The 11,934-nt window shown below is 38.5% G+C and overlaps 1 protein-coding gene across 3 annotated transcripts in view; it reads right to left on the bottom strand.

Annotated features, from left to right (window-relative positions):
- The window catches only part of Nfyc (nuclear transcription factor Y subunit gamma), a 65,107-nt gene that overhangs the window by 18,530 nt on the left and 34,643 nt on the right, over positions 1-11,934 (bottom strand). For all 3 annotated transcript variants that reach the window (XM_010625929.3, XM_033767290.1, XM_010625930.3), the window contains exons 2-4: positions 11,121-11,233; positions 3,086-3,157; positions 1,639-1,752 (exon numbers count right to left, since the gene is read on the bottom strand). In XM_010625929.3, the coding sequence (XP_010624231.1) occupies positions 1,639-1,752; positions 3,086-3,157; positions 11,121-11,225 (291 nt within the window). In that variant the 5' untranslated portion in view covers positions 11,226-11,233. The remainder of the gene's footprint in view (positions 1-1,638; positions 1,753-3,085; positions 3,158-11,120; positions 11,234-11,934) is intronic.

The following is an 11,934-nucleotide window of genomic DNA, read 5'->3' as shown; positions in this document are numbered from 1 at the left end:
AAAAAAAAAAAAAAAAAATCCCCAATATAGAAAGTTCCCTTCTAACCTTTTCCAGTAAATACTCTTCCCCACTGCAATCCCTAAACTGGAGCCAATCACAACTGATTTTTATCACTGTTGTGGTGATGTGTATGGTACCATGCACTATCTAAGTTTTCTCTTGGGTTTATTTTGCTTATTGTCTTCTGAGATTCATCCATGTTATATGGAGCAATAGTTTATTTCTTTTTACTGTTGAGTAGTGATCCATGTTATGAATATATCTGAATCTGTTTATACTTTACTGTACTGATGGGTGTCTGCACTGTTTCCGGCTTGGGGTTATTATGAATAAGACTGTTATAAATATTCTTACTGAAGAACGTCCACATGTCTCTGGATGCACATCTAGGAGCAGAATGGCCGAGTAAGAGTAGGGGATATGTTTAGCTCTATCTGAAGTGCCAAATACTGTAGTTTTCAATGTGATTATACTACTTTATATTCTAACTAGCAATAATATATATTACAGACCCTTTATTGCTTAATCAAGTCTTAGTATCGTCAATCTTTATTTTAGCCTTTCTAGCGTGTGTAAATCAGAATGTCACTACAGTTTCAATTTATGTTTACCAGATAACTAATGATACTGTACACCTTTCCATGATTTGCTGTTTATTTGGAGATTTTTTTGGGGGGGTAGTGTAGCTGGAGATCGAACTCAGGACCTTGCACTTGTGAGGCAGGCAGTGGCACCACTGAGCTAAATAAATCCCTGGCCCTTGGAGATCTTTTGTGAAGAGTTGTTTTAATTTGAATTGATCCTGAGGATAGCTTTATAGGATCTTTTTAGATCTACAGACTTATTTCAAGGTAGTACAAATTAAGTTTTACAATTTCCACATACATTTATTCACTAGAGTTCCCCAGAGCCTAGAATAGTGCCTGCGTATTATTGCTGTTCAGTAAACATGTGTACAATAAACAAACATTTACATCTGCAATTTTACAAATAAAAGGAAACGAGGAGAAAATGGAATTTACCTTCTTGGCTTTATCATTAAAATACTGTCTCTCTCTCTTTTTTAATCTGTCATTACTCTTTGTCTTTTTGCAAGAAACCTTTCTTACAAGAGTTAGGGCCTAATGAGGGTTTCTCAAGCTAATCACCAAGATTTTTACATACATTATGAATACTGACTTGATAGATTTAAATGAAACTCACAAAAAAAGGAAAGGACCTCTAGGAAGGCAGACAAGCAGGGAAAAAAAAAAAGCTAATGATGTTAGTGAAACTGCAGACTTTTCCTGGAATTGTCCTATCTAGAATCTTTTAAGGTTCCTAAGCAGAAGATGTTTACATCTGGAAACAGATTAATATTCTATCACTTGAGCCTCTGTTTAGATGTGGTTTCACCACCTGAGGAGGTCAGTCACTGAGTTGTGAAAACCATACAAGAACTGGAAATGAAGATGCTTGATAAAGAAATACTATCATCATAGCTATAGATATATCTGCATCCCAATGCAGAGAATGACAATTACACGTCAGCCTAATACAGACAAAGGAAGAACAATCTCTGCTGCAAAGCCATGCAGGGGAAGGAGGCAAAGGCTGCTGCTTGCCCCAGTTTTCCCAATGCAGAACTGCAGTATTACCTGAAGGGTACGGCGCTTGTTATCCTCTGTGTGGATCCAGGCTCGAAGAGTCAGCTCTGTGATAAAAATCTGGGCTGCCTTGGCAAAGAGCACAGGAGCTTCTGCACTGATCATCTGGAATAGATGTAGGTCTTTCCTGTCAATCTCCAGCAAATTCTCCAAACCTTTCAGTTTATCTCTTGCCTCATAGCTTGCCATGGGCAAATGTTGAAATATAAGAAAGTAGTAGCTGAGGAGATGCTAAGGTAAAATAAATTCATGAGTAGGCACAAAGCAGGTAACAAAAGGGAAGAAGGAAAGAATTCTTACTGATCTAGCACCTACCATGCACCTTTTCACTGTATGCAAAGTGCTTTCTGACCTTGAAAATTTCAAAGAAACTAGTTTATGAGGGATGATGTTATGTACCCATGGCCATAGAGCCAGTAAATGGCAGGGTTTAGGTTCCAGTCCAAAGAGAGGGAATGTGGGAAAAGATAATGATCTTGAAAGCTCATCTGGGTAAAATCTCAGACTTCTCATCTTTCTGGACTTTTTCTAATGCTGAAAGAGAGGGTAATTTTCCAGAGTTATCATAGGAATCAAATAAGTACCCGGCACAGGGTTTGGCATATAAATGCTCAAGCTGTCTTGATGTGTCTGATTTTCCAAGTTCAAGCTCTTGGTCAAACAAGGCTCTAAACCACTGGTCTGCGCAGCAAAGAGACACATGAAGAGCTTCAGAATTAAGGAGGCAGAAGATAAGAATCGGGATGTTAGTTCCACCACATTAGGTGAGTCACTTCATCTCTTGAATCTATTTCCATATCTGTCAAATGGAACTAAAAATTCTTATCCTATCAAATCTCCCAGGATTACTGTAAGAAGAAGGGAGCTAATAAAAGGGAAAACTGTCATGAACTGTTAGCTTTCCATCTAAACACAAAAGACTACTAATTTTGAGAGGTTAAGAGTTATAATGGGGGGTGGACTTTTAGGAATACAGAAATGGCCAACTTCAAGGAAATCCTCTCACAAATATAATTACTCATGTAAAATAAAGTCAAAGAAAGAAATGTCAGTATCATCAGCAGAAATTGCTTAGAGCTGAGGTTAATAAAGATTATAATAAAACACTAACAAGATAGTACCATCCTACTGATAAGATGATATATGTTATTTATACTGTGTAGTGAAAAAACATTGGGGGTGACACCACCTGATTTCAAAAGCAAATACTCAGCATTTCCTCAATATCTGGAAAAAAACCGGGATATGCCTAATTTTCAGAGAAGCATCATATAATAATTAAAACCATTCAATTTCAGCTGTTAGTTTTATATAGAAAACAAAATTAAAAAGACAATAACAATATTTGTTTTTAATTACTTTGCGCTCTTAAGAAATAAGCAATATCCTATCCATCATTTTAGCTTAGAAATGAATGATAAAAATAAATATGACTCACCTTCACGTCTTCATCCAGTTTCATAATCTTCTTAATACGAGCAAGTGGGAGTTCTTGTACTCGGAAATCTTTCTGAAATGAGCAACAAAAGGTACATAAGAGGCAGGGACAATCAACAAGGTGGCAGAACACCACAGGCAGTAGCAAACACTGACTGGTTTACACCCTCCTTTCAGGAAATATAGTAGAAGAGGAAGGACAGATGAAATGAAAATATGGAAAAAAAAAAAAAAAAAAGCACCAGAGGAAAAAATCTTAAACCATGCAGAACTTCAAATAATTATAGGGCTTTAGGAAAAACTATAATGACTTCTAACAGTGCCCTCATGAAAGGCAGCCTCAACGAATATCAGACTCTTTGTCTCAGCACAATATGTAGTAGATTACATGTGCTTTCTTTCCTTTTTTTTTTCTTTCCTAAAAAAGTTCACTACTTGCAATATGCGGATTAAAATGAGATTCTGCCTCAAGAGCATTCTTCTAAAACACAATTTCTTTAGGGACTCTAAGGGGAAGGGTCAGCTGCATCTAACCACAGTGACCCCAACTTTTCAGCTAGTGTGATACTGGTCTTTCTGACCTTTGCACTGACCTGACAACAGAAACTAGGGACGGGTCGCTTTCTCACTAGAGCAGCAAAGGCCTTGTTGCCAAAATTCATTTCAGGATGTGAGTGGAAGGGAATGGGAAAACGGTGACAGGGAATTTCCCAGCTGCCTTTTAGCAATAGCCATTCTACTTTTTTCTTAACATACAGTAGTGGGGTGGGAGAAACATACAACTTCACTGTGGATGGGATTTAGGAAAGGGCTTTTTGACCAGAACTATTCAATTATGTGCTATTTAAGCCCTTTCCTGTTTTATTTTGAAAGTACTGGTATTTAAATACATGCTCCGTGATGAACGCAATTCTAGAAATAAAAATCAATTCATGAGATTCAGAGCTGCAATGAAGAGAAAGGTGCAAAGGCAGAGATTAAGATCAGCAAAATCTCTGGTGGTCCCACGGATCAAGTGATGGATGCTGTAAGTGGTCTGAAATGTGACTCATCAAACTCAGTACTATCGCCTGGAAATCTGCATCATCGCATTACAGAAGGAGGAGCTATTATTACTTAAGATTTAATGAAATTAACAAGTACAAATGAACTTTTTTTTTTTTGGTACTGGGGATCGAACTCGGGTGGCAGCACCACTGAGCTAAATCCCCAGTCCAAGTGAACTCTCTTTTCTAAGACCAACAGAAAACTTCAAATCATGTCCAAAGAAGTCATTCCAGGAAATCACCACTGGCTTCCCAGAGTCCACTTTATGATTACAGAAGGAAGAGCAACTATTAAAATAAAATATATATAAAGGTATATAATTTCTCTACCTAAACCCAACAAGTTGTATGATTATTGTTCAGTTCTATAAATCTCAAATATCAATTTTTTCATTTTTTTCCTCTTCCAAATCAGGTATAAGCAAAGTTTCCCACAAAGCCCCTACCTAGTAAAACTAATCCTGGACTGGAAGAGGCTTAAAGTTCACTTCATTAAAATTTCACCAAAAGGTGACAAAGAAGCATATTCTATTCTTATTTTTTCTCCTCCTGTTTCATTTACTCATTCATGTAACCCAACTAATAGTGAGTATATGACATCTCAGACTAGTATGTGAAGATGCAGATCTATTCCTGCTTTTGAAGAGCTTGTAGTTTGTCAGTGACAGTCACATAAAAACACTGCAATCCCCATCCTATACTAGAGGGGAAGGTGTAAAATCTCAGAAGGACACACAAAAAAGAATAACCAGCTGGACATGTGGGGCTGGAAGGGAAGGAGAGGAGCTGCGAAAAGTTCCACAGGAGGGACCACACTGGACCTGTTTCTAAGAGATGCTGAGAATGTACCAGGATGTTATTCAGAGAGAAGAGCAAGCATAGAAACAAAGAGATCCCCAAAACATGGCCTACTGAAGTTTTAGACATATGACCTGAAACACAGAGAGGAACAGCAGGAAAGAGGAGGCTAGACTGATGCCAGACTCTGAGAGTATTTTTTAAAATGTTTATTCACAGAAATCAATCTGTGCCTTTCCTTTTTGGGTAGTAACACATCACACAAAATGATTACAATCCCCCACAAGTGCCAGAGAGAAAGTGAGGGACAGTAGTTCTTCTAGAAGGCCTCCCAGGATGATATACATAAACATGATCATGACCACAAAAGCTAATTTTCTTGCAAGTGCACTCTCATTTGGCTCAGTTGTTGAATACAATTTCCACAAAACTATTTCATGATTATTTAACCAAAGCCTAAAGCTGATAAAAAGACCTTCTCCCCCAACTTGGAGTAAAATGCCACTTCAGAAGTTCTATTGAGTCTCTATTTCAATCATAAGGAACAAAAAAGGGCACAGATAAAGACATCATACCTCCTAGAGATGCAAAATGAGGCAGAAATCTATAAAATGCTTGCTACCTTCAACCATATAGTTTGAGAGAAACTACTTTTCCATGACCCTCAGGCAGTAAAGGATCTCGAAGACAGTGTGTGGAAGGTCCCGTCTATGTGTGGGGGTGGGTGGGGGAATCACTGCCAACCGTTTCCTAAATCCCACTCTAACTTTCCAATCACACATGAGTTTGCAGTTTGTGGGGAGGGAGCCCTCTGCTACCAGCGGAATGCAGTCCACTGAAGCAGCCTCCAATTTGATGCTGCCAAAGTTATTAGCACCCTTGCATTGATATGAACAGCACGTAACTCCTGGCCGGTGCTGACCCCAAGTAAAACAGCAAACAACCACAAATGTTTCCATCTACTTTTAGCAGTAGTACCAGTAAGTAGATGTGCAGATTCTCTCTGAGTATTCTCATGTTCCTGACCACAATAAAAAAAACTGTAATCTTGCCATTTGAAACAGCCAAGTTTCAAGAGGCCTGAATTCACTCAATGGCAGTTTGAAGCCAAAGAAAAGTCAATGGATCTCAGGCTGTACAAAAGAACCCCGAGTTTCAAATAATGGTAAGAAGTTTCTTCTAGGCCTAGCTAGTCAGGCACTTGGGAATGTCAAGATCCCAATCCTCTTGAAAGCAGTGATTCTCAACTTTATCTACATGTAGGAATCTCCTGTAAAGCTTTTAAAAAACAAGATGCCTGGTTCTCCCGCAGGTCACCATATCAGAAACTCTAGGGGGTGGAGTTCTGGCAGCAAGTTATTTGCAAATTCCTTTTGTGACCAAGATCCACAGCGAGGATTAAAGCCTTGCTTTGCAAAGTGGTGACTTTAGATACAGTAATGGCATCTCTTGGACTTGGACACACACACACACACACACACACACACACACACACACACACAAACACACACACACTGGAGAGTCTTGGGCTCCACTTCAAATCTACTAAAACAAAGTCAATTTTCACAAGGTCCTCCCTCCTGTGGTTCACACCAATAATAAAGTATAAGAAGCACTCTTCTATAGGAAGAGTTCAAATGACAAAGGGCCTGTACCATCAGCTTTCACCATCAAGTTCATGTTTAAATAATTATCTGATTTAGGCCTGGTGATTTAGCTCAGTGGTTCCAGAACAGGGGCTTGAGTTTGATCCCTGGTACCAAAAAAAAAAAAGTTATCTGATTTGATATAGTGTTCAAAATGTCATTGTCCAATTTGGAGGCACCAAGGAATGAAAAGATGAAACTGCCAATTAAAGGAAAGTGATCTAGGTATTAAATTATAGCTAACTGAAGGCTGAATAGGATGTAGGGAATAAATTAAGAATTAGATTTTTCTTTTCAAGATTCAATCTGGGCATGGTGCCACACGACTATAATCCCAGTACTTGAGAGGCTAAGGCAGGAGGATTGTCACAAGTTTAAGGTCAGGCTAGGCTACATACTGAGCTCAAGGCCAGCCTAGAATATATACAAGCTCTTATTTCAATCTCCCCAAAAAACCTCTCCCCCCTCCCAAAAAAGCCAAAAAACAAGACAAAGTTGGCTTTCTCTTCCCCATTTCCAAAGAGGCCCAGAGGGGTAAAACTCAATGTCATGAAGTCCATTACAGTCAGGTATTATGGCACTTATAATCTCAGCACTTGGGAGGTTGAGGCAGAAGGAGTTCTGGGAGCTTAAGGCCAGCCTGGGCCACACAGCAAGACACTGTCTCAAAAAAACAAAACTAACAAACAAGAACCCATTACTTACTGCTCTTTAGAACTCTAAATCTGTTGAACATTTTGATATGATTTCTAACCAACTTTAATTCTAACTGAAAACTTGGATTGATGAAAAACTGAGAGCTTTTAAACACAAAAAGGAAACATGACGGCCCTGCTAAGATGAAAGATAAATTGTTTTTATAGAAGACTAAAATGACTGGGGTAAAGTGTCTAATACATTAAGAAATGTATCAGCTAGAAATTTTCAATTACTTGATTTTAGAACAATCTATTCTTAGACCTTATGAATATTCTTGCAAATTTTATTTATATTTGGATAGTTGAACTGTAATGGATTTTTCAAAAAAATCAGTTAATCATTTAGAAGTATAAACTTTAAGAGGCCCCGATATATCTGAAGAAGACTTTTAAGTATTGTTGAGTTCTGGAAAGGCATAAACTAAATGCAAATGTTTAGTCACATCCAGCCAAGTATGGTATACACACCTATAATTCTAGCCCTTGGAAGGCTGAGGCAAGAGGAGTGCCATTAGTTCAAGGCCAGCCTTGGCTATATAGTGAGTTCGAGGCCAGCCTGACTTACATAACAAGACCCTGTCTCAACCCCCGACTCAATGTTTAGCCATGTTGCATAGGCAGAGGTATAATGAGAGAAACAGATTCCATCAAATGTTATACTTACAAAATCCAAGCACAGAGGAAGGAAAGTCTTACAAAGGAAAAATCACCCTAATTTTACTGGACCACATTCTCCCTGAAACTTGGAACTTAACATTACTCTGTACTAAATCTAAAGTGGAGGAGTCTGATTCCCTTACATACTTATTGTGCAGTTACTACATGTCAGACATTTTCTAAGCAGGTGCTACCATAGCATTGCAGCATGGCAGAGGTCTAAGAGTCTTTTCCAATGCCATATAGGAGGAAATTTTTAGTTAAGTCATCAACAGAAGAAGTAAAGACAGCTCCCCCCACATACACACTGGGGATTGAACCTTGAACTTCAGTTCATGCTAGGCTAGCACTTTAACACAAAATATATCCCAGCCGAACAACTTCTTTCTCTTCCTTCACTCACAAAATTGAAGCAAACTGAAACCCTTGAAATAACCAATTCTCTTTAAGCCCCTCATAGACTATGTTTCTACATACTAAAATTTAGTCAATAGCACAGTCTGCTTTGCTGGCAATCAAACTTAAAAAGTAAATAAAGTACTGGGGATTGAGCTCAGTGGCGCTGAGCTTGCCTCACAAGTACAAGGTCCTGAGTTAAAAACAAAGCCCAGGGCTGGGGATTTAGCTCAGGGCAGCACACCTGCCTAGCAAGTACAAAGTCTTGAGTTTGATCCCCGGGACCATAAACAAAAACAAAAACAAAGCCCAGGGTCTCAACAAGCTAAGACACATTCATGTACACATCAGCACTATTCATAACAGCTAATAATGGAAGCACCCAAGTATCCATCAGGAGATGAAGGGATAAACAAAATGTGGTGTACACATATAACAGGATATAAAATTTATCCTTAAAAGGAAGGAAATCTTGTTACATGCTACAACACAGATGAACCTGAATGTTATGCTAGTGAAATAAGCCAGTCACAATATGATAAATACTATTATTCCACTGATATGAAGTATCTAAAGTATTCAAATTCATACAACAGAAAGTAAAATGGTGGTTCCTAGGGGCTGAGGAAAGGGGATTGTTTAATGGGTATAGTTTCAGGTTTGTAAAATGAAAAAATTCTAAAGATGTGTTCCACAACAATGTAAATATACTTCATATACTAGTGAACATTTAAAATGGTTAAAGTGGTAAATTTTGTTTTTACTATACAATAAAACAAAGCCCAAGAAGATACAGAAAAGGTAAGAGCTGAGTTTAAACCTCCAGTGTCTCTGATCACTTGCCTGATTCTAAGTTTATATCTCGGAGCTCAAGCTGGAACACAGACTTGCTGTGCTGGCCTAGTCCTATAAAACCCAGGAAGGTGCTAGCTTCACAAAAGGCTGAGCCTAGCACCAAAATCTAGTAAGCTTAACCTTTAGATTATACCTTCAAAATATGAGCAAAACATCCTACTTTGACTTTATCGTTTCATTATTCTCTCTCTTCTCTTTTCTATCTGACACAGTACAGATAACTACCACCTTGAGAGTGCTAAAGAGAAACAATAGCTTTCAATAGAAATCCACTCTGAAAACAGGCCACTATAAAAAGGCCAAGCCACATTAAACTGCTGAAAAGCCTACACGTAAACACCATCTACCAGTTATATCCAGGATATGGATTAGTTTTTCACCCTTGGAGTCAGTAAGCATCTATCACAGAAGTTAGTTTATTTCACTGGTTACTTGTCTACAGTCTCTCACTAGAACACATGCCTCATGAGTGTAATGATCCTGTCTAGTGCACCCCCGTACCCAAAGAATCCAGCACAGCCACCATATGTGCAAAGTAAGTATTTGTTGAGTGACTGAATAAATTGGCCCTGTTTATCGGAGGCTATTTTTAGGCCACTAAACCTAAGGAATTACAATATTAGCTCACATGAGTGAGGAACCCAGGGTTTGCTCTATCAGGATGCTAACATACAAAGGAGCTCCTGTGATATTTGCTAAAATTATATCAAATGGAACATTCCTCATTAACACTATGACGCTATATTCTGAAAACACTCTAATTCCAACCTGCCTCGCCTTCTGCAACCACTCTCTGCTATCACTCTCACACTATACACTGTGCTCATTCCCAACCCAGAAACTTCCGGCACTCCAAATTTCTTGCTATTCCTGTAAACACAAGGCCCTCCCCTCTGGTCCTCTGTGGTTTTACACAATGGTCTCCCTGCTGCCCAAGTTATACTCTCCCATTCTTTCCACCTGATTAGTGCTCACTAATATCTCAAGACCCAGCAAACATGGTGCCTTAACTTAACACGTTCATGTCAGGGCTATAATTTGTACATCTTGCTGCTTGGCAGCTAAAAATATCAATACAAACAATTAGATGTTTGTACCACCAGTAGTTCAAGCCACCTGATGCAACGGTCGTGTATGTATCACCAGTGGTTCAAGCTGGTAGGAACGAGTTAAAGTCTTCCCTAGCTTACCCAGAGAGAAACAAGCACTATGCCCTCTGTTTCCCATAGCACTGGGCCTTTTACTGCCTGAATCAGTAAGTATTTAATACTTACTGACTAAATGACTATGGTTGCAAATACTAGACCTGAAGCTCAAAGGCCTAGGTTCTGTTTGATCCTTTGCAGTCAGTGGTTCTCAACAAGAGATAATTTTAACCCAAAGGGAGATCTGTCAATGCCTGGAAACGTTGTGACAACTGGCAGAGGGTCACATTCAGTGAAAATTGGTCAGGAATGCAGATAAACATCCTACAATGCACAGGATAGTCCTTCGTAACAATTATCTGGCCCAAAATGTCAAAAATGCTTCTGTTGAGAAACTCAGATTGAAGTTATCTTTTAACACCTGAAAGAGTGCAGGTTCACAACAAATATGCTTTGAATAAATTGCCCACCTAAGTTTTCCTCAAGTTCTAGAAATATGGCAGGGCCACTAAATTAGGCCTAAAAATGATACTTGGGAAAGTGAAATGTGTTTTTCTCCACTTCTTACAAGATATACTTCACATTAGACTATCTCCGAGTGAAAGTATCCACATGCCTAAGGAAAGCCACTTATAAATAGGATACTCTTGTCGCTACTTCACCTAAGGTAAATGACATTTTTCCACATAGAGGAGTCAGGAGTGCACTAAGCTTTTGTATGTGTACTTGAAGTTACAAATGTTTTAGACTGAAGTTTTTGCTCATCATCTTTAGAAGCTTCACATTCTTCCTTACCACTGTTAAATTCCGGATTTCTTCCATGACACGAGGCCAAAAGGACTGGAGGCTTTGCTGGGCATCACTGCTGCTAGTACCACCAAAACCTCCTTCTGTGGACATTTCGACAACTAAAAACACACACAAACACAAAACATATTAGAAATAATAAAGTCAGACTATTTAATTAATAATTTTCTTTGTGGTTGTTTTCACTAATCTGTTCAATTTTTCAGTCTGATAGGGTATATACGTATGCTAAAGAGACTTCTGGCAGATGTAAATCTTACCAAAACATTTGTTAGAAAGTTTCCCCTTCAGTCTAACTTACACCACAAAAACTATCAAGGAGCCCCAATTAGAAAACCAAAACATTGCCAGAAATTCAAACTGAAATCCTGATGTGAATGAAGAGTTTTAACTTCTTGTTGGTGGCAAGGAAAGCACCTTATTGCCTAGTTTAGCCCATAACTTTCAATGATAACTGTATTTCCTTCAAAGCTTTTACAAGTTCTCCATGGTTTCTCAAACTGTCATACCCTAAGCAAAGAGATTAACCCTGAAGAGAAATGTAGACTTAAATTAAAACAATAAATTAGAGCTAGGTTTACGCTTTTGTTTTACACAACATGGCCCCATTTTTGCAGAGCTACTACTAATGATTATTATTTCTCCTAATCCCCAGGGAATCTGTCTCAAAGGACAAAAAAGTGAGAGAACAGACCAGTAATTGAGTAAGCAGCATGAAGGTTCTGAACTGAAACTACATATTTTCCAATTCTTTCCTAAACTGGCATAAAGCCAAAAACATAGCTAACCAGCAATGAGAAGC

This window comes from Fukomys damarensis, unplaced genomic scaffold (assembly GCF_012274545.1).
Source record: "Fukomys damarensis isolate Sample0158 unplaced genomic scaffold, DMR_v1.0_HiC HiC_scaffold_23, whole genome shotgun sequence".
Lineage (NCBI taxonomy): Eukaryota > Metazoa > Chordata > Mammalia > Rodentia > Bathyergidae > Fukomys > Fukomys damarensis.
The sequence above is the reverse complement of the archived record's forward strand: the minus strand, read 5'-3'. Positions and strand labels throughout refer to the sequence as shown.